At 36.3% G+C, this 23,693-nt stretch overlaps 1 protein-coding gene across 1 annotated transcript in view; it reads right to left on the bottom strand.

The window, feature by feature from the left end:
- LRP2 (LDL receptor related protein 2) overlaps positions 1-23,693 on the bottom strand; it is a 197,293-nt gene that overhangs the window by 102,543 nt on the left and 71,057 nt on the right. The window contains exons 12-22 of the mRNA XM_033112329.1: positions 23,156-23,379; positions 21,611-21,817; positions 17,879-18,081; positions 15,873-16,013; positions 13,901-14,104; positions 8,243-8,435; positions 6,119-6,244; positions 5,125-5,255; positions 2,397-2,534; positions 1,730-2,011; positions 116-358 (exon numbers count right to left, since the gene is read on the bottom strand). Of these exons, the coding sequence (XP_032968220.1) occupies positions 116-358; positions 1,730-2,011; positions 2,397-2,534; positions 5,125-5,255; positions 6,119-6,244; positions 8,243-8,435; positions 13,901-14,104; positions 15,873-16,013; positions 17,879-18,081; positions 21,611-21,817; positions 23,156-23,379 (2,092 nt within the window). The remainder of the gene's footprint in view (positions 1-115; positions 359-1,729; positions 2,012-2,396; positions 2,535-5,124; positions 5,256-6,118; positions 6,245-8,242; positions 8,436-13,900; positions 14,105-15,872; positions 16,014-17,878; positions 18,082-21,610; positions 21,818-23,155; positions 23,380-23,693) is intronic.

Genomic DNA, 23,693 nt, shown 5'->3' with positions numbered 1-23,693 from the left:
AGTGGCTAAGAGACTGAAAATTGTGTGAGCCTGAGAGGAACGTGTACATGGCCTACTGATTGTTCAAATTTATTTACTCAGCTGACCAACCAAGAGAAATCAGTGCAAAACTTACTGCAGTCCTTTTCATCAGATCCATCCCCACAGTCATTATCTGTGTCACAGACCCAGTTCCTTGAGATACACAGGTTATTATCACAAGTAAAGAAAGACGCAGGGCAGGAAGTGGGCGTGTGGGCGGGGCAGTTCTGCTCATCACTGCCATCCACACAATCATTGTGCTTGTCACAGCGCCAGTGGGCAGGGATGCACTCTCCTCCGTGGCTACAGGTGAATGCTGATGGTGCACAGGAATTGTCTACAACAGAAACGAAGGGGTCATGAAGACCTGTAAATGAGTTCTCACCTTGTACAGACCCAATTCTCCTTTTTCAACAGGAGCATTATATAAAATATGAAAAAATGTGCAAGTCATTCAAACCATCATTACCGTCATCACTGTCTGGCATTTATTTAGCAATGATCATATACCAGGCACTTTCCTATGTGATTTATATGTTTTCTTCTCTCTTAATCCTCACAAGAATACTGTGAGGTACATGTAATTATCTGCATTTACGGATGAGGAATCTAAGGCTTTGAGAGGTTGAGGAATCTGTCCAGGATTCAAGCTCTAGTTGTTGTGACTCTAAGGCCCATCCTTTACTTTTAAGCTTATACTTCCTCCAATAACAATTGCAAATTCAGTCTACAGAAACCTCAATAATGTGTCATTTGAAAAATGCAAATAAATAAAATATTGGGGTAACAATCTGCACTTTGAGAAAGAGGGAGATAATACACAAAAGGAAAAAACTTCAGAAATTTCAGAAAAATGTACAAGTGGGCACTTGTATTTTCAAATCTGTCATTCTTCTTTTTCTCTAAAAAGGCAGCTTATTATGATTATGATTACTATTAATCTCACCTTGATAGAGATTTCTGAGATTTCAACTGTTCTCCGTCTTTTTTTTTTTTATGGAATACTTTCGTCTTCTGCAATAGCATTTATTATGCTCCAAAATTTATAGAGTGGATTACTATCAACAAAAGAATATAAAGGCTAAGACCACCATGTCACCCCTAATTCATTTTATACCAGGGGGAGAGGAACATAAGCCATTAGATTTTCTAAAGCTGTGGCTGGCCCAATGGCTCAGGTGGTTGGAACGCCGAGCTCCTCTCGCTGAGGAGCGCAAGGCTCATAACACCAGCACGGGCCAGGGAGCTGTGTCCTACACAACCAGACTGAGAAACAACGGCTTGAACCAGCGTGGAAGGTGGCAGGGAGGAAGGGGATGACGGAAGAAGCGGGGGGAAAGATTTTCAAAAGCTATTATTGCAAGTACTTATTCTGTGATACTTATTCTCTCAGATACTAAAGATTATATCCAGCTTATTTTGATTTGACTTTTTGAGTAATGACTTCATTGGTCCAAACAGCCAATGGCAAAAAGAAATTTTATTGAAGATCATCCAAATCAATGCTAGAAATCATTTGTAATATTATCTATGCATGATATTTATTGTCTAGCTTCCTAAAAGCATTTGGAGTACATGTTTAAAAACTGAAATTTTAAAAGATACTTTTTTTCCCACAGAGATAACCCAAGATTCTTTTTTTTTTCTTTTTTTCCCCCACCTCTCTCTGTTCATCCCAGGAAGCATCTCCAGCGTGTAAGCTACTTACTAAATGTGCCACACAGATGCTCATCACTGTTATCATGACAGTCATCAATTCCATCACAGCGGTAGTAACTGGGTACACATCTGCCGTTGTTACAGGGGAAGGAAAAGGAGCCACACTGCGCCAAAGGTGGTTCATGGGACGGGTCTTCCAGGCACGTTAAGTGATTGGAAGTCAGGCTCATTCCATAGGGGCAACCACACACCCGCTGGAAATTTGGCACTGGGAAGCAGAAGTGGCTACAGTCGCCATTCGGATGCGTGGGTCGATTACAATAGTTAGAACCTGAAAAAACAATGCCCTGAAATAGTGAGTTAAGCATATTTCCATTTGGGTGATCACATGTGTGGTTTGTGCAGGAAAACAAATGAGAAGGAACATTTTTCATACCCAATACTAAAAAGGACCTTCCTCTGGGAAATCAACATGCCACATATAACATTCAATATAAATACAGAGAAGTGCTAAAATGTGGTTTTTTTCTAGCAATACTTTTAGAGTTAATAGAGCAGAGCAGAGAGTTTTAAGTCTTTTACAATATTAAACTATTTGGGTGACAGGAATATAAAACTATCAGGAACTATATTAAATAACAATTACTGAAAGAAAAAAAGGAGCCACCATATTAAATAAATCCACCCATATAAAAGAGCCCGGCAATCTCACTCACCAATTTGAATACTGTCATCGTATGATTTCACATGCATTATATTACTGATGCCACTTCGGATAACTGTCATGTCTCCACCATCCGTTTTCCTGACTCGAACAATAGCACCCAATCTCCAATCAGTAAAAAATACATAGTCTAAGAAGAAACATGGGTGATTAATATGTTTATCACAGCTCACCTACAAATAACTTGAAAAAATGCAATAGTTTTGTAATGCTTGTCGCAAATGTGAGAAGCTTCTCCCATTAATATCTGTAAAATGTTTCTGTAGTCATTTTCCATGAGTTATTACTCTCAAGAAATGACTGTTAAAGAGCCTATATATTTAATAATACTACGGTTTATGTTAAGGTAAGCATGTATGGAGCATTGTGATGGCATTTAATAGCAATTAGGCTCAGACTTCTATGGGTAAAATTAAAATGCCTCAGAATTCTTCTACAGAGCATCAAATGGAGCCCCAAAAGACTGAGTTTATATGCCAGACAAAGTACTAACCTGATGAGTGCTCTAGGGCAAACACTTAACTGTGTGAGGGCTCATTTGTCTTGGAAAATTAAGGTAATAGACTAAATCGTCTCTAAGCTTCCTTCCAGGTCAAACATTCCATATCCCATGTCTTCATGGGAAAATTGTTTTTAAATTTTTCACTCAGTTCTAATAAGAAGCTATTGAGAAGGAAAAGTACAGATCTAGTCCAAAAAGGAAACTTAAGTATATGTTTAGAGGTCAAAAACATTATCCATAGAAGTGCGCCTATACCTATAACCACATTAATGTTTCATGAAACTCATTACAGTAAGATAATGTAAGATTCTAAACATCAAAAATTTAATCATGTTCACTTTACACTAGCAACTGAAGCAGGGAAATAAATGTATACATTTCAACAGTTTCTAAAAAAAAAAAAAAAAAAAAGGAGTTAAAATTCTCTTTAACAATAGCTTAACTAACTGAAAATTCCAACTAACCAGAAAATGACTAAGATGTGACAAACATTATCATTAGACCAGTTTTCCTTAGGCATGGTCTAATCAATGACTAGTCAGTCATTGGACTCACTAAATACCTAGACTGACTGGCAATCTCAGTCCCATCACTCATGAAGGTATCTTATTCTTAAATAGAAAGGAGTTCAATAAACATTTTAGTCCTGTGTGGTGTGACAGTCAAGCAAATCTAGGCTTTGTTTTTAAAAAAAGGCATAATTTCCATGGTGTTGCACAATAAAAGAGATTTCCATTAAAAAATTCATAATGAAAGACAGTGTTGGAAGAAATTATTATTATTATTATTATTATTATTATTATTATTATTATTATTATTATTTTGGGAATGTTGTATTGTTCCTCTGGGTATGCACTCACATTTTTTCATACTGGTAAAACCAAAAGGTACTAAACTGCCTTTTTATTCAATCCCAAAACATTCCAACAAAGAGCAGAGGAAATTTAACATTCTTATAAAGTTTCTATGTGACAGCAAATAGCACATGTCTGATATCATTAGTAAAAAGGGAGTGAATGCATGGGGGCAGGGAGCTGAGTATAACTGACTCATCAAAAATCTCATCAAAGCATTTTTAAAATATTTTTAAATATCATGCACTCCTCCACAGATAAACAGACAGCAGGATGGAATATGCAATATGTTTACTAACTATTCCTTCCACACTACATGGGTGTGAAAAAGTCTTTATAGTCAGTGACTAGGTTTTTTTTTTTTAAATCACTGTACTAACTACTCAGAGTAGGACGTTTCAACCAGGGACACAACCAGCCGTTGGGTAGGGCCGTTGGTGGATCACAAAATGGCACCCCCTTTAACTGGACGAATTACAGTTTATCAAGCAAAAGCCGGGTAGATTTTAAGTGCCTGATATTTAAAAACAGATTTTAGTCTCTCCTCACCCTCTTGGTCAGGCACTGAAGCCATACAATCGCTCACAGAAACCCTGTTTTCAAGACTAAACAAACCACCTGTTTGATGGTGCCAAGCTACATTCTTATTCCCAGCAACTAAACTCACAACAGCGTGTCTACACTCAAGAGGAAAGATGAGGAAAATAGATACATTGGTGTTAATATTGTTGCTGTAGTTTCCCAGAATTCCATGCTCCCAGCAGTCTTTACTAGTAACATTAAATTATTTGGAAAGGTTGATGAAAAAAAACAACTGTCTTCATAAGCCATAGCCTAACATTGCTGTTTAACAAAGTCAGTTACCCAACACTGTGATTAAAAAGCTTCAGTTATTCAGTGAGTATACAGTTGATAAGTATGTGTTAATAGTTTTTCCACAATTATGCTAAAGAGGATCTTGCAAATATCAGAGAACAATGAAATGCTACAATAGTTACCACAAACAGCTCTTGCTGTTTATTCTTGAAAATGATGAAGGCAGTAATTTACTATTTCTTCGTGTGATATTTATATAACAGAGAACTTGGTATGTTAAATTATATAACACATGAAATCTACATTGAGCTATACCAATATAAGTTGTCAATATTATATAAAAGTGTCTAAAACAAAAAATACACTCTAAAAGTGAAATATTCAGTCAACAAATCAAATATTTTGTCTATACACAATAGCACCATTTTAACTTTTGTACTCTAAAATGAGATTTAGCAGGATTATGAAATTGCCAAATGAGGATGAGCTTACTGTTACAACTTGAAATGTACAAAAACAACACAAATGTTTCTTACTTCAAAATTTACCTTGAAAGATGGTAAGTCCAAATGGATGTGTCATCTGCTGTATATGGCCCAGGACTCTTCTATCTAAACCATCAAAGGTGCTGTGCTCAATTTTATCAAATAAGGCATCTACCCAGTACAATCGTAAAGCGCTAAAATAATAAAATAATTCGTTATTTGTTATCAGAAACTAGCAAAGCACCCTTTTCAATGAGGGCATTCAAAAACAGTATATTCAGCTGACACATTTATTAAAGTTTTTAAAACTTAAATTATACTCATTAAAACTTTAATTGTTTCATGTCCATCCCTGCACACACCCCTCCCCCACCAAGAAACATACAACTACTTTCATGAAGTGATTTTCAATTAAATCTTTGAGTTAGGAATTTTACTTTTCTCCTTGTTAAATCAATAAGAAAAACATTGATAGTAAACCTACGTTTAAAAGGTTACATACATTTCTTCCTTTTTTCCTCCTGTAAACTATTTTGGCATTTCATGGCTGTAACCTTATTTACCCTGTTACTTTTTACCTATATTCCTAAATAGATCAAGTTTTTGAGAGCATATCTTATAATTCAAATATTCTCCCAAAGTGAATATAAACAAATATACAGTTGTTAATTGACACCAAAGATTTCCAAGCGTCGAGATGCCTCCTATAACAATTAAACATGGCCTCCACTTCATCAAATCCCTATCCTACTGCTAATAAGGCTTGGGTCTTGTCTCTTCCACATTGATCTCCCACAAGGTTTTATCATTCTGCTTCCTCTATCATTCTGAATATTCATGACTGCATTAGTTTTCATCCCAGCAAAAGCTGGCTAACTGTGTTTGTGTTTTTATGTTCTTATATCATTCTATATCTTTCTCTCATCACCAACCAATGATGTAAAAATACCTAAGGGCATGTAATACCAGTGTCCTCACTCCATCATATTTCCACATATTGCCTCATTCGTGTTCCTCAGTAAGTGAGAACTCAGTATTTGGGATGGTTTCTACTTACCCCCAATCAATGGCCAACCCATTTGGCCATCCAAGAGTAGTATTTACTATAGGTAAAAGGTTAGATCCATCACCCCATGCTCTCATAATTTTAGCAGGACGGAACCAATCGGTGAAGAATATATACCTAGAAAAAGAGGTAATAAATCAAAGATGTTAACACTGGGCAAATTATATGGCTTAGTGAGATATAGCACAAACACCGGTTCTCCAGATAGATACTTGCTGCAAGTAATTTCATTTTTGGTGTATGTTATCGGGCTTAAATGACGAGGAGGGAGGAGAGCAGAATCTGTTTATTAAACAGATTGTGTGTATAACTTCTCTAATTCTTAATTAAAAGTTTAGTTTTCAACATATAACCAGTCACAAATACAAATGGCATTGAAATGGACATCTAGAGCAAAAAACCACTGTGCTATACCTAGGACCCAAAACTATTGTCACCAAGTAGAGTCTTTAAAATTCAAGTTACATTTTAAATACAATTCAGGTTACATTTTAAATACTCCAATGTTATTCAAATGAAATAATAAACGATGATAAAGAAAACATATTTGAATCTCTCTCCTTTTCTCTGGATTAAACATCCAAGATCCACGAAATCTCTCTTTGGTCATCTTCCACATGGAATTGATAAATTTGCAGGAAAGCATTTCATCCCTGATGAAGAATGCATCCAAATCAACAACATCTTACCCAAGGCATCTCTTTTTATTCTGAGGAGTGGCAAAAAAGGTAAGTCTGGGGGCGAAAAAAACTTTTCTCTTTCATATGAACCTCAGGAACAAAAATAAGTCTTTTCCAAAATGTAACTTTCTAAAGTGTGATTTCATATTATTTTTAATGCAGGAGCCATTAGGAAAGGAATTTAACAGCTTTTCAAAACCAAACGCCAAAGATTTAAATAAATTCATTAGAAAATCAACTCTCTGTAGGGCAATAAAATTTCTTGCCAATTATTATAAGTTTTAAAATGTATTTCATTTATTTCATAAGGAGAAAATTAAAATATAAAATAAACATTCTAGAGATAACATACAGAGTTGTTAGACATACAGGCTTTCTAGTCAAACAGGATTGGAATTTGAATACTAATTGTTGCATAAAAGCTTTGGGTCCTTGAACGAGTTATTTTATCTCTCTGAACCTCAGATTTATTATTTCAAAAACAGGTATTATACATACCTTGCTCACAAACTAGCTTTTGTATTAGACAAGATTATAACGGGGGTGCCAAAAAAATGTATACAAGTGGACACTTTTGTCAATGTTGCTCAAGCAGTAATTTGTGGTAATCAGAAGTGTCTGGACGCTGATAGTAACCACTTTGAGCACCTCCTGCAATTGCAGAAGTCAAACGTGACTTGTATTCATCTCTTGTTATTAGTATATATTGAATATTAAAATTTTAATACAGTTTTCCTTTCTTAAAATGTGTATACATTTTCTTGGCACCCTCTGTATATGTAAAGTGCTTACTATGTGCCTGCAGTGAATCAGGCTTTAGTAAATTATCAGTCATCTTTTTTTTTTTTTAATTATTCCATTCAAATATAACTACCTACTTCAGACTTGTTCTAAACAAACATATTAGCTATTAAACATATTTAAATAAGAAAGGTAAGAACCTAAAAGAAATAGTGTAAAGTGGTCTGTCTTTTCTTGTCTGATACCACCAATTATGGAACGGTTAAACATGAAACTTTATCTGTGCTCTGAAAGATTTTATTCTGAAAACTACCGAATGATTAAGCAAGTTTTACTAAGCTTTCTATCAATACATTAAAGCAGGGAAAGAATTTGAGCCTTTCCTGATAATTCTGTTGCATATTCATTTCTTCCCTAATGAATCTGTATCACATTATGTAGTCCTCTGCAATTGTGAAAAACACACACACACACACATCGGTGAAAACTGGGAAAGCTGAAACTAAAGAGAAAGTTTTTTGAAGGAGATAAAGTGATTACTTAAGCTTATGCTACAGGGATAAAATTTAAGGTGATTTCAATTTATATAGTTCAATCTTATATTTGTTGAACTTGCCAAATCCCTATTATATCATTTTTCAATAACTTTAAAAGACATAGTTTCGAGCTCTCAGGAAAACATGAACACACTTACCCAGCAATAGGATGAACTACGATTGCTCGTGGATTATTTAAATTCTTGACTATTTCACGTCTCGATTTATCAGCTAGCCTCATGACACTGACACTCCTATACGAAATGTCTGTCCAATAGAGATTCTTTGAAATCCAGTCAAAAGTCAAACTTTCAACACTTTCCACCCTGTTAGCTGTGAGAATTTCTCTTCCTATAAGTTAAAATATGGACATGGTTTAAACTAAGCATATTTTGTAAGATACATTTTCATACTACTGTGCATTTAAATTTTGTGCAATATATCACAGTTAGAGCATATTTCAGTAACACGTAAAATTCTTTTTTAAAAATTTGTAAACTACTGAGCAACAACATGAGATAAACGTAGAATCTATCCATACGCAAAAGTTTAGATCTCAACGAATAGATATGATTCTGATAAATAGAATCAGGAGGGGTAGGCCTAGATTTACTCCCTTGTTCAAGCTTCCAGAAAAAAATTTCTCACTGCAGAACATCTGAAGAAGAGATACCTGAGTTCACATACTCACAAACACCGCCCACAGACAGCTCTGATAAACTGACACTGCCAGGTACGCCTGGGGGATATCTCGGAGGTATGACTGCCCAACCCTCTCATTGACAGTCTTTTATAGCCACAAAGTTGCCAAGTTTGGAAAAGACCAAGTTTGATACCAGAAAGGAAGTTAAAACGGGGTACAAGAGAAAAAGGCCACTTTCCTCTTTGTGAAAATTTATGCCTTTTCCCCTATTTTTCCTTTTTTCACCAAAGGAAATCTGAATCAGAGTGAAAAATCACACTTCTTTCTTTTGAAGTAAGAAAAGCAATCTTTGTGCTTTTTCCAGGTGTGTTCAGAAAATTGTAAAAATAAAAAATAAAAAATTCCTCCATACTAGATATTTAGGAAACGTAATACTGCTAATAGTATTTATTAATAACAATAGCTTATATTTACCACCTTCTTTAAGCCAGGAACTGGCCCACGTACATTACATGGATTCATCAGCTCAGTCAAGAAGGTATTATTAGTAACCCTATTTTACAGATGAGGAAAAGTGAAGCCTCTTAAGAGAAATGTAGACACTGCCTTCAAGGTATTTATAATGAATGGGGGAGAGAGAAGGAGGTAATTACTCCGAGAGGCAAAAAAAAGAGTAATAGGTGCTGTGCTGGACGTCTGCACAGGATGGCATAAGAGCACAGACTCTGAATGGAGCATATGGCGAGGTGGAGGGATGGAGAGGTTTCCCAAAGAAAGTGGTGAATTAGGGGCTGTAGAAAAGCAAAGACTTGGGAGAGAAAGAGAGAGATTGAGAATTCCACATGTTTGGAGCATGGTTGGAAGTTAATGACTTAATGATAGGTAAAAAAAAAAAAGGGTTGGGAGAAGTTTAGGTAACACCAGATTTCTGGGAGGAATATGGGAGGGGGATAGAGGGGGCAGGGGAAGTGGTCGTGCTCTTCCCTGTATGCAGGAGGTCTGTGAGAAATGGGATAAAAGTGTCCAATTAGGCATATTACTTTTGAGGTGGCTGTGGGATGTCCAGGTGAGATACCCAAAAGGCAGTTGGCACTGTAAGTCTAAGAGATTTGGATGGAGATTCTGATCACCACCTCCAAGAAGCCTTCCCTGACCTTTGCCTCGTTCCCCGGGTTAGGAGGAAAAACCCTCAGTGAGTGCCCTGTCCTAAGTGTCCCCACACTGATTTATAATTGCTACACAGATGGCAAGCAAAGACACGGAAGGTGCAAAATTAGGCTGAAGAAGATGCAGAATAAGAAAAGGACTGATATTGAACACTAGAGATCACAGTTGTTTATAGGACAGGCAAAGAAAAGACCTCTAAGAAACACTAGGAAGAATGACCAAGCAATAGAAGGAAATCCAGAGTGGTGTTGGACTGGACTGTCATGGAATAAAACATTTTAAGAAGATGACCAAAGTGCCAAATTTAAGAACCGAAAGGTTCTAACAAAGAGACTGGAAGTGACCAAAATGAGAAGGATTTCAAGTGACATAGTGGGCAGATTGCGATGAGGTGAGGAATAAGTGAGAAATGTGGAATTGGGGACAGGGGATGTGTAGACCAATCTTTTCAGAAGCTTGTCCATGAAATTAAGTAGAGATAGGGCTGTAACTAGAGAGGCTCATGGAGCGGTGGGTGGGTTGATTTTTGTTTTGGGGATGAGACAGACTTGAGCATATTGATGGGAGAAAATCAGCAGAAAAAGAGAAGCTGGAGAAGAGAAGGGATAATTGCTGCAGCAAATTCCACGAGGGCTTCATTCAGCCATTCCTGACTTTAATTTGATTTCTGACAACTCACTGACACTTAATCTTCTCCCAGGAAAAACAGAGCAGTGTAATACCTTCTTCACTGAAACATAGAGAGTTTATCCACTGACCATTAGGATAATTTAACTTGCTCAGCATGTGAACTTGAAATTGACAAAAAGCATGATGAGAATTGCAGTTTGACAAAGCAGAAGAAAGCTAGCTAACCTTTGGAGGTACCTGCAGGAAACCCAATACTGCCTTGTGGCTCAGCGGACCTAATTCTAGTCTCCAGAAAAGACGGATTCTGCTTCAAAAGAGCAAATTAACCACACATATTTACCTCTTCTTCCTTCCAAACTCTATCAAAATGACAGTAAAAGAAGAGCAGAGGAGAGATTTCCCCAGTATAGAAAAGAAAGAGATTGGAGGAGGAGTAACTCACTAAGTGGAGGGAGAAAGCTGCAGACGAAGTGCCAGCAGAAGGGAGACCCACACCCACATACATGCAGAAACCTCAGCATATGTGCACTCAGAGACACCAGGCTCTGTGAAGGGCAGAGGCAAACAACTAAAGGCTTAGTTAAAAGTTAGTATCAGGAGCAATTAGACCCCAGGTCCCTCCCAGACCCTAAGCATCTATTCCACTCCCTTCCATCCACCTCCTCTAACAGAACAGAGATTTTCTTTTCCAGAGGACCTGAAGTAGAGAGGCTATGGGTTCAGGACACAGTGCACAGAGGAGAGTCAGGGGGATACTGAACTGACAGGTCCGCGGCTCCCTGTCCTCTGTACTGCTCCAGACTATTGCCAGTCAGCTCCAACACCTCCTCTTACTCTCCACCCTGAGGGCAACAGAGACATCTACTAAGGAAAAACTGCCTGTCTCCAGAAAAAGATTTACTAGTACTGACATCTGTGAGCTCCCGACCAAAAGGCTGCCTCATCACCTGAAGTTCGCCAGCTGGTGAGGCCCATCCATCAACCTTGCTCTTAATATCAAACAAGGGTACAGAAATTGAAAGAAAGCCTCCATCATGGAAAAGCAAGTTGAAAACAAATCAAAAGGAAAAAGGAAACTAAAAGAGAAACATTCACTTTTTAGTGTAATTAATATCTTCAGAGAAATAAGATATTGAATTTCTGGAACAAGTTTTATGGGAAAAAAGGAATAATCCAAGAACATAAAGTAGCTCTTCAAAATTGAAAACATTGTAAATAAAATTGAAAAATTCAATAAAAGGGCTGAAAACTAAAATTCCAAAAAGAAAAATAAAATCTAATAGAAAGGAAAACAAAATGATAGAAATTAGAACTAGGAGAGTAAATAAAAAAACAAATAGATGGTTAATTTAACATTTTACTATTAAGAATTACAGAGAGATTAGAAAAAAAACAGAGGCAAGAAACTCTTCCAGAATAGGACATAAATCTTCAAATAAAAGGGATAACAAAAAGATTCTAAAAGCTTCTGGAAAGGAATGAAAACAAAACAATAATGATAACAAGCCCAAAAGGTCAAATACATTGAAATGGTACTTGACATGATATAGGATTCTCAACACTGGATACTAGAAGACAGTGAAGCAATGTCTTCAAATTTACAAGGTAAAATTATTTTCACCCTATAACTCTATACCCAGCCAAATAGTCAAGGTAGAAGGCAAGATAAAAACACTTCCAGGCATACAAAAACTCAAAAACTATACACTCTGCTCATTTTTCTTAAGAAGCTACTGTGTCCTGTGTTTCAGCAAAATGAGGGGAAAAAAAATCTGTAAAGAGAAATAAATGTCCTGTCCAAAACAGGAGATACTGCACAGGAACGGGACAAAGGGAAGTCGAAAGACAAGAGCTATGCACCAGATTCAGAGAGAAATGAGTCTCAATGGAACAGAGAACAGAAGTCTCCAGAGGCGGAAAAAATTTAATCATTTTCATTTTATAGATAGATAGATGATAGATAGATGATAGATAGATAGATAGATAGATAGATAGATAGATAGATAGATAGATAGATAGATAGACATTTGATATATCTGTTGGAGCATTTGGGGGAAAAATATATGATAATTATATAGGAAACTAAGCAAAAGAAGGTGGGGCAATTGATAACTCCAGAAAAACAAAATCAAAAAATGTTCAAGAAATACCATCACAGAATACTACTTGGCTTAGTAGTGAATAATACTAATATTTATATCATTTCAATAATATAAACAGCTACTATAAATTTAATCAAAAATTACAATCTAGCTTTTTAAAGAGCCTGGGCAGAGAGGGAAGTTGGAGGAGCGGGAATGTAAGAGTGAAATCCTCATTTGTGACAAGGAAGTAAATAGTCTAAAATGACAAGAAATAATAGTATAAGCAAAGTATTACAAACATGGGGACAAATGATAGAAGTGCTGAAAAAATGGAAAGCAATTACTGCTGAAGAGCAAGTCTGGGTTGGGGGAAGGATGGAACAGGGTGATACGGTTTTTCATTAGTAACAACTATAATAATAGCTAATATTTCCTGAATACTTACTATTTTCCAGGCATTATTTTAGGTGTTTTACATGTATTAGCCTAACATTTTCTCAATAACCTTACAAGCTATGTAATAGCCGTATTATTATTATTCCTATATTTAGGAGAGTGAGGTAGAAAGAAATTAAGTAACTTCCCCAAGATTACAAAACTAGGAAACGGGAGAAGGCACAAATCAAAACTCGGCAGTCTAGCTCCTGAACTACCCCTCTTCGTTGTTATGTTATACTGGCTAACTTTTTTCAAACTGCAGGGTTGCAAAATCCAAGTTCTGGATCGTACCATCATCTAATAAAGCACCCAAACGTAAGATGAGACTGACCTTAATTTATCTTTCTGTGATGAATATGAAGATTTTAACACAATTCCAATCAATTAAAAATGTACAGTAAACCCATACTCGCATATAATTCACGTCTTTTTAAAAATGTGACTATTCCAAGCCCAGCATTCAGGGAGCGCAGCATTCCTAAGGAGAGGTGGTCCCATTGGATCAATCTGGCTTTTGCATATGAGGAACAGCCTCTAGCCACGTAACCCGTTAACTGTTTTCATGCCCTTGACACTCTTATGGAGTGTCAGCTCCGTTTACACTGATTTTGTCACTGTTAAAATGCACCCTCATTTATAACTTATTTTGAAAATAAAGGAAAAGTGTTCATTTTAATTTAATTTGTAAGAAAAGCAATTGATTTCTTTCCCTGACCTAAAAGTATGTAGCAAGCTTAGTAAAAGACTCTGCTTAAGAAGTGAATGCAAAGTTTTCTAATACAAAGCAAATTATTAGCATGATTATTAAAAACAGACAAAACATGCAAAAAAAAATTTTTTAAACCCTCTCTCACCTGTGCCATCGACCTTCTGTTTATAAATCATGTCTACTGATGTATCTGAAAAAAAGATGGTGTTCTCCTGGGCATCAAAGTCAATTCCAACAAAGAAAGAAGGATTTCCTGTCACGGGAACTATGACGTCTTCCTGGGTAGAGATGGTGAATGGGATCCCACGAACAGCCACTTCAGATGAGAAAATCAAGAACTGCTTAACAGCTATAAGGAGAAGGACAGAGAGCAGTCAGCCACCGGATGGTTCCTGCCCTCTCTGAATTCCAGAGAAATTACTTACACATCAGTAAAACAGACTTTATAATTCTGAAACGTAATTCTGAAGTAAACATAAAAAATAAATCTGTGGAAAACATACTTGGAGATAATGAAGGCACACAAGTATTACCATCTTATATCTTCCTGAGAAACTTGCTCTTATGATGCATTTATATAAAAGATGGTGCCTCTATGCTTTATTTTTAAAGCCGCATAAACTGAACTGCCTAGTAATTCCATCAACATTCTCGAGAATGTACTTTTGTATAGAGATCATTACCAAGAATCCTACTGCAGTTTTTCAGATGTCAAGACCAGTAAGAGAAGAAGTAACAGCAACCAGGTCAATTATTGAGAAGAAATCAAAGGTGTGAAAGAAGGGAGGGGAGGGGAGAAACAGAAGAAATGGGAAATGAGTGTTGTTTAAAATCAAAGGAGACAGTAACAGTATGTCAGGAAATCAGAGAGATAAAAGATGTATATCCAAGACAAAGATATAAAAATTGCAGAAGGAGTTTAAAATCAAAATTATTAGACAACATAGTATTGATATAATAGTTAGAAACATGATTTTTTTTTTGAAATCACGTTTGCTTTGCATGAAATCTGTAGCATGCAGATTTTAGTTTAATCACAATTGTCAAGACAGCTCTTGCTAGCATGTTATCTTTGACTAAGACCAGATACTAAAAGAGATTTTGGTGGATAATGGCGAATGGCAAGAAAACATCTAGAATACGTGATATTTGGATGGTAAAATTGCATTTTAAAGACAAGAGTTGGATTGACTGAAAGAAAATTTTCATGAAAATACATATGTTGTGCTGGCATGTTCTGCAGGTCTCTGGAGTCATTTCTATCTAAAATTGAGAAATATGAATTTTTAAATGAGGGTGATTTTTATCTAAATCTGGGATTATTTACAAAGCTAACAAATTTATCTGAATTGGAATAAGAGAACTTACATACTAAGCCAGAAGAAGCACCATCTGAGGAGCAAGAATTTGTCAAAAGCATAAAAAGGAGCACTGTCAAAGTCAGAATAAGAGAAACAAATACTGTAGAAGTTTATTTCATCAGCAGCAGAGGCCAAGGCAATGGCTGGATTATGAGTAGATATGTAAGTAATCAAAGAGGGAAAAAGGAAGTCTTTAAGGTAAGAATGGATCCCAGAGCATAAAGGCAGATATAAAGGGAAAATTTGAACTGAAAAGAGAAAAATAGATGAGGAAAGGAGCCACCCCAACACTTATGAGTTTGCGTTGGAAGATAGCAATTAAGCCAGGTGGGATCAAGATGTGATTACCTGACTCAAAGTGGCATAAGTAGCAGTCTAGGACAGGTCAATAAAAGTGATGGGAAGTGCTAACATCTAAAGTGGAAGAGGAATACATAATAGAAAAAAGAACTCAAAATTAAATCCTATGGAATTTCAAGAGCATAGTTTATAAAGGAGACAAAGATTTCAGGAAGGAGACAAAGGGGAAAGGGAGCCCCAGGAAATCCAACCTGTGAAATTAAAGGAGAGTCCCAAGGGACAGAAAGGTACACAGCTCTGAGTATAAGGGGAGTGGTACCCACTGATGACGATGCCCCATGGGCTACAGAACACTTATTCTCAGTGAAAAAGTGTCACAGGGAGCTCGCCCAGTCCAAGAGCAGCATGTACCCCTGTGGTGTCTGCCAAAAAGACAGTCCAAAACGGATTTCTTACCAACACAGAGGTGGCCATCTACATCCAGGTTGAAGCCAAAAGTGCACTTGCAGCGGTAACCCAAACCACCATTATCTGTTCTGTGACTGAGAACGCAGATCTGTTCACAGCCCCCATTGTTACTGCCACATGGATTGGTAGCTGGAGGGGGGAAAATGCACAAGGTTAAATCTCAGTTAGAAACGTATAATTATCCCCAACATGGAAAGCCACTTTGAGCCCTGTAGGTAAAAGTAAATAATGGGTTTAAAATTCGGAGACATCACTACTGGTTGCTACATCCGCATCTAGATGCACTAGCCCTCCCAATCTCATCGCTACTCTCCCATCTACTCAAACAGGTGGTGGCAAAAAGCAAGATTCCTACAAAAAAAAAAAAGCAAGATTCCTACAACTGGATCATTCTGGGGGTTCTCTCCCCCCAGTAATTGTGTCTGCTAGTCTCAGTGACTAGAAAATAACTGCTTCCCAAAAAGACTTTGGCGTTCTTTTACCATTCATAAGATATAATAAATAACTATAACTCACTGGATGCTTACTCTATAAGAAAGCCAACTTACAATCAACGACTCTAAGACATAAGCAGCAGTACCCCAATTTTGCAGAAAAGGAAACCAAGTCTTCAAAAGATGAAACAACTTGCCCAAGATTATTCAGTGGCTAAACAGTGACACTAGGTTGAAATCCAGATCTCACTCCAAAACCCTACATGTCTGCAACACAAACCAGTTTGTACTTCCAAAAACCATCCTCAAACACAGTGACCTCAGAAAGTTCACTGTACAATGCTGCCACAGCTAAAAATGTCATATGTGCTTTTCAAATTGTCTTCTTGACCTTGACTTATTCTTTAAAATAGACTCTTTACCATCTCAGATGGATTGATTTGGAGTTTACAACAGCCAGACATCATTCTGAGGCAAATAACAGAAATAATTTAGATGATAAAACTGGGTAATATTTTTGGTCATGGGCAGATTTAAATAGTTCATGAACTGACTATTCCAAAGAGAGATTTCCAAAATGTTTACAGATACAATATGTTTCCGGATAAAGTATGTTTTCCCAGGATGACTACATTAAAGGATATTCATCTGAATGGTTTCTTTGGGGGAAAAAAAAAATCAACCTAATTATAGTCTTTTTCCATCAGCCAGGTTGGATCAAAATGTGATTATCTGACTCCAAGTGGCAAGAGTGGTGGCCCAGGAAAGGTCAGAGACCCACCACTTAACATGAGAGTTATGGAGTGAAATCTATCATTCTCTGAATTACTGTTCACTAATAAGCATTCTACCAATAGTCTAGTTGTTTATATTTCATTTCTTTGCTGCACAAGTAAATACAGAAAAGAGCCATATATAGTCTAGACAGACATGTCAATTTAAAACCTTGAAACACAAACAAAGCTTACTATAAAATAAAAGAAAACTAAACAGTGTCTGAATACAAATATTACTTTTTTTGGATAAGTGACCATCCAGGGTCACCAAACCCAGTCAGCCTATGACAGATCTAATGGAAACCAAAGAACAGGTGTCTGACATATACCACAGAGAAGAAGAAAAATAAATGGCTCTGACAGTACCTAAAATGAGCACTTAGGCATGTCATTGTCTTCTTCTGGGCCTCAGTTTCCTCAGCTGTAATACTAGAGGATTGAATTACAAGATTTCTCCCAGTAGAATGAGTTTGGTTTCTTTCTTGCTATATCAGTAATATTTAGACACGATCTGGCACATTGCAGGTGACAAAAATCTGTTAAATTAATCTCTAAGTTTCCTGTAGCTTTGACATTTTAACTCTGAAATATGTCAACTTCTCAAGAATGCCCAGGATCTGCAGAGCCAATTTCAGAAGGTTTAACTCTCTAGATAACTCTTCATATATTTGAGAACACCATCCAAATCTCACGAGAACCGACTCATCATTAACTTCCATAGCTTTGAGAAAACCTTTCTACCAAGGCCAGTACCAAACAAGATTTCCATTGTTCTGGAGCTTACCATGGGGCTGCCTGAGGGAATGGTAAACAGTCACTCCAAAGGGCCTCAGGGAAGACTGGTAGTACACTTGCGGGTTGGTCTCCGTGAACTTGTTTGCCTTCATTACAGCCATCTTTGTCCAATCAGTAAAGAATACACTCTCTTCAAACAAGCTTATTCCAAAGGGATGAGGAATGCGTGAGCCTCCATGAAGCACTGTTTTCCTGTTGGAGAAGATATATATCATACAATTTTTTGTTTGTTTTTGTTTTACTTTGATTGAAGGTGGAATTACTTCAAGCAAATGCTTAAAAAGCTAAATTTCTTCTTACAAATATAGAAGACATAAATAATACACATTTTAAGATACAGGTGTATTCCCACCTATATTTGATGGAAGGATTTTCATATATCCCTCAGACAAGACCTTTGAAACTTCAAGTCTAGTCTCAGTCCTAGCTTGTTCTAGATTTTTTAAGAAATTACTGTTTTCTTATCTGCTCTTCATTCTTTCAAGGTTGCCCCATATATCAAAGGACAAAGATGTGACATATCATTTTGAAATCCGTAAGTGAGAGAGTGTACAAGGGAATGGCAGTCTGCGAGAGCATGCCTTCCACACGTACTTCACACTGAACCACTGACCATTTCTCAGCAATTAGGGTGCAGGACAGTGAGTAGTTGAATTCAACCCACACAAACACACAGACCTGTTCCTGATGTCACTCTAGGGAGAGAAAAAAACAGTGCTATCACTGTTTTATAGGGTTCCTCTCAATGAAGCCATCAACCGACCATACACAGTGGAGGCATAGCGTGCCCAGAGCTACTTAAATAGGAAGAAAACAGAAGTGAAACGTGCTAAGGGGAAGAAATCAACAGTGCCCACTATGACTACATCTGCATAAATGATCATTCAGTTAGGCCATATTAAAAGTGAGACGGAAGATGGCTGATGAAGAAAACCTTTTTTTTTCCTTTTGGCATAATAGACCTCAAGAAAAATCTTAGCAGCCTCTCAAAACTAAAAAGCACAATAGCGCTCCAGGAAAACTCAAAGATACTAACACTAGAAACATACTAAAGGAGAAAAAAGAAACTAAGGTGACAAGTTACTGCACACTTTGAAATACTCAATAATGACATGATACATTAAGATTGGAGAATGGTGCTGGGAAAATTAAAAAGTCACATGCAAAAGAAAGAAACTAGACTGCCATCTGTCACCATACAGAAACATTAACTCAAAATGGATCAAAGACCTAAATATGAGACCTGAAACAAGAAATTACATAGAAGAAAACATAGGTACTAAACTTATCTTGGTCTTAGAGAGGATTTTATGAATTTGACCTCAAAGGGAAGGGAAGTAAATGCAAAAATAAATGAATGGGACTATATCAAACGAAAAAGCTTCCACAGAGCAAAAGAAAATGTCAACAAAACAAAGACGCAACAAACCAAATGGGACAAAATATTTGCAAATAACACCTCCAATAAGGGGCTAATATCCAAAATATATAAAGAACTCACACAACTCAACAACAACAACAACAACAAAAAGCAATCCAATTTAAAAATGGGCAGAGAACCTGAACAGACACCTCTCTTAAGAAGACATATAAATGGCCAACATATATATGAAAAGATGTTCAACTTCACTAGATATTAGGGAAATGCAAATCAAAACCACAATGAGATACCACCTCACATCTGTTAAAATGTCTATAATCGACAAGACTAATAATAATAAGTGTTTGAAAGGTTGTGGAGAAAAGGGAACTCTCATACACTGCTGGGGGGAATGTAAGTTGCTACAGCTACTATGGAAAACAGTATGGAGGTTCCTCAGAAAAATTGAGAATAGAATTACCATATGACCCAGCAATCCCTCCTCTGGGTATCTACCAAAAAATCTGAAAACATTTATCCGTAAAGGTACATGTATCCCTATGTTCACTGCAGCATTATTCACAGTAGCCAAGACATGGAAACAACCAAAGTGTCCTTCAATAGATGATTGGATAAAGAAGATATGTTATATACTATATACAATGGAATATTCCTCAGCCATAAGAAAAGATGAAATACTGCCATTTGTGACAACGTGGATGGATCTTGAGATTATCATGCTAAGCGAAATAAGTCAGACAGAAAAGGTAAGAATCATATGATTTTACTCATACGTGGGACACAGAACTGAAAGGAACAAAAAAATAAGACAAACAACCAAAAACTTATAGACACAGACAACAGTTTAGTGGTTACTAGAGAGTAAGAGGGGAGGGAAGGGTAAAGAGGGTCAAATACATGGTGAAGGAAGGCGATTTGACTTTGGGTGGTGAACACATAATGCAATATACAGATGATGTATTACAGAATTGTACACTTGAAACCTATGTAATTTTATTAACCAATGTCACCCCAATAAATTTAACTTGAAAAGGGGGGGCAGAATTATTGATACATCCACACACACAAAAAAAAAAAAAGGATTGGAGAATGGTTTTTTCAGTTAGCAAATTCTAGAACCCTGAATGACACCAAAGCAAGAGGCAATGCCTATGGTTTCAGCTATACTCATGAGCTTTAACATCACTTTGATGTTTCTTCACAGCCAGCAAACCACTGATTTTTCTGAAACTCTATTAATATTTTATCTTTTATGTTTTACTTTAACCTCAGCGTAAAAATATTTGGACTATATAATATATGCTGTGAAAGAGAGAAAAATTAAGCAATTTCTCAATTATTTTTATATGACTTAACGGATTAACTAATATTTTTTCAATAAATTAATTCATATTCTATAGGAACCAGTTTCAGTGACAAGAAGCCATAGTCTTAATACCCAATCACTTTATTTAAACAAGTAGAGACTGTTCCAAGAATATAAAATCCAGTGACAAACTGTGATACCATCCTTACAAAATAGCTAAAAGAGAAAACAAAACGATAGTATTCTTTTCATTGAGAAAATAATAAAATCAAGTCATTTAGAAAAGTTTAACCGGCCAGTTTGTTTGCTGGATGCACAGAATAATTTTTCTTGGTCAAAATTTGAAGACCATTTTTAAACCAATTTTTGAAAACACCAAAAGGAGAAAATAGTTAACAATTTAACTAATTTACAGTTAGTTTTAATCAGAAAAAGAAAATGAAGAAAAAATATGCCACATTCTACATTCAAATATTCTAAGTATCTTTGAAGTATACCAGGTGAAAATACGAGTCAGAATTTCTCTTTGAAATTTTAAATATATATAAGGCCAGAGAAAAATCCAATTAATTTCTACCAGAAAATGTTAAATGAAAAATAAAGCACTTATTTATTGGGGGGGAAGTTAGAACACTAAAAGATAAAATGATCTTTAGAAACAAACCATAAGGGACTCAGAGTATAATGTGCTTGGGTATAAATAGACTCAGGAGTTAATGAAAAAAAAAATGTGCTTTATCTGGGAGCGGAAGAGGGGCTGGGAGGAGAAATCAAAGAACAAATTTCTAGGCAATATTTAATGATTATTATTATAGAACACAAGAAAAGTTAACAAAACTCAAAGCAGGTCACTTCAAGCAAATGTCAACACAAAGGTCATTCAAACCATAATTTCAACCAAAAAAGCAATATTTTAATTCTGGTCCATTGATATTCCTCTCCATAAATTTTATGTACTTTCTCCAAAACTCATAAAGTTATAAATATATATATATATATATATATATATATATATATATATATACACTTCTTACCTTTGAATTCCATCATAAGTTACAGTCTCAATGTAATCAAACCGGGAATCAACCCAATAAACACGCTTTGATACAATATCCAGAGTTATTCCAGCAGGCCATCCCAGCTTTGTTTTTACCAAATCTTTACGGTTAGTGCCATCCATGAAAGCCCTTTCTACGGTAGGTCCCCCAGAAAGGCTCTCCAAATCTGAGAAAAATAAATAACTACAAAAGAAAAACAAAAGATGAAAGAGTCAGTTATTTTACAAGTTTAGCTGGAAAATGTATTTTTAGATCGTGTTTAGATCCATGGAAATTTCATCCAGCTGATTAGAGAACTATGGGGGTATAAAACAACAAGAAATTAAAAAGTATTAAAAAGCAGAGACTATGAAGGCCAATCAGGAGAGGCAACAACCCCAGATAGCAACTTTTAAAACGCATTAAGGGGCAGCCAGGTACCTCAGTTGGTTAGAGCTCGAGCTCTCAACAACAAGGTTTCTGGTTCAATTCCCACATGGGATTGAACCCACATGGGCTGTGCCCCTGCTACTAAAGATTGAAAACAGCGACTGGACTTGGAGCTGAGGTGCACCCTCCACAACTAGACTGAAGGATAACAACTTGGAGCTGATGGGCCCTGGAGAAACACACTGTTCCCCAATAAAAAGAATCAACAAAAAAAATGCACTAATACGGCAGTCTAAAAATTCATATTTACCCTCTTAACTTTCTCCCCGTTCCCTGGCTCATTCATTTCTCTTTTGCAAATACATTTTAAAATAAGCTAACAAGCCATTTCCCTCCTTAATTTCCCGTTCTAACGCATAGTCTAGAGAACATATCCATCGTTTTCAAGGAAGGACGGCTGATATCATGCGGTAGAAATGAATAATCACTACTAACCAACACTTAAGGAGCCCAAAGTTTATACAAGCATCCTAAGAATCAACTGTGAAAACCTAAGAGAAAGCTAAGTCTCCGATAACTGTTCTCAAATGTGGAGATCAGGAAAATTTGGATTTATACCTGAAGAAAAGTAAGCATTATCAATCTTGCTGCATTGATTCACACTGAACAACTGGTGATACAGGATTAGCACTGACATCTCCACCACAGGAGAGCACTAAAAGGGATAGTTTCAATCTTATTGTCCCAATTTAAAAAACTTTACAGCTAATTTATGATAGAGTGATCATCTTTATAATAGTGAAACGAAAGTTTAGTTGCAACAAGATTACTGGATTGAGTCAGAACACAGAGTTCAATCTCTCAGCCAGGCAAATATGGCCAACACTAAGGACAAAGTTCATACCCCAGAAACATCACATAGTTTTAGTATACCGGTAAGTGTGTTTGCATTACATATCCTCAAATGAGATGATACTTAGCCAACTCCTTTAAAGCTTCTCTGAACAGAGACATAAAGTAAAATAGGTTCTAGAACACAGAGCCTAAAAGAAATCAGAATTAACTTTTAATTAATCCAATGGATGTTTTATGCATAGGAGAAGACATAAAACTCCAAGAATACTGGAATCAGTGTGTTTTCACATCACTTACCCAACAGTGGGGTCCAGGGCAATTCCTCTAGGATGCCCCAAGTTTTCAGTGATAAGGATAACCCGGTGGCTTCCATCCAAATTAGCCATATCTATGCGGTTGACCCTGGTCTCCACCATATAAAGTTTATTATTAACCCAGTCGACAGCCAGGTTCTCTGGATCATCAATAGAAACATTCAGAATTTCTTGGATATCTGAGCCATTAATGTCAACTGAAAAAACCTGAAAGAAAAACCCAAATTACTATACTTCTTAAGCATAACTAACTGGGCACTGCTTTCCTATCCTTCATTCAGTGTATCTATGTTGTACACATCAGTCATAGACTAAAAAATTAATTTCACTGGTGATTTGCTATTTTACAACATGGGATACTGCGGGGGGAAGAACTTCTTTTAAAGAACATATGAGGTAAATATATCAAAAGTTTAATTAAAGAATGTGGATGTTTTGGGTAGAAACAGTAGTGGTAGTTTGTTTCGATTTTAATCAGATCAGAAAGGCTAATAATCCAAATTCTCAATTCTTAAAAATTG

The sequence above is a fragment of the Rhinolophus ferrumequinum genome, chromosome 8 (genome assembly GCF_004115265.2).
Source record: "Rhinolophus ferrumequinum isolate MPI-CBG mRhiFer1 chromosome 8, mRhiFer1_v1.p, whole genome shotgun sequence".
Classification (NCBI taxonomy): domain Eukaryota; kingdom Metazoa; phylum Chordata; class Mammalia; order Chiroptera; family Rhinolophidae; genus Rhinolophus; species Rhinolophus ferrumequinum.
Note: the sequence above shows the minus strand (reverse complement) of the source record. Positions and strands in the feature narration are given on the sequence as shown.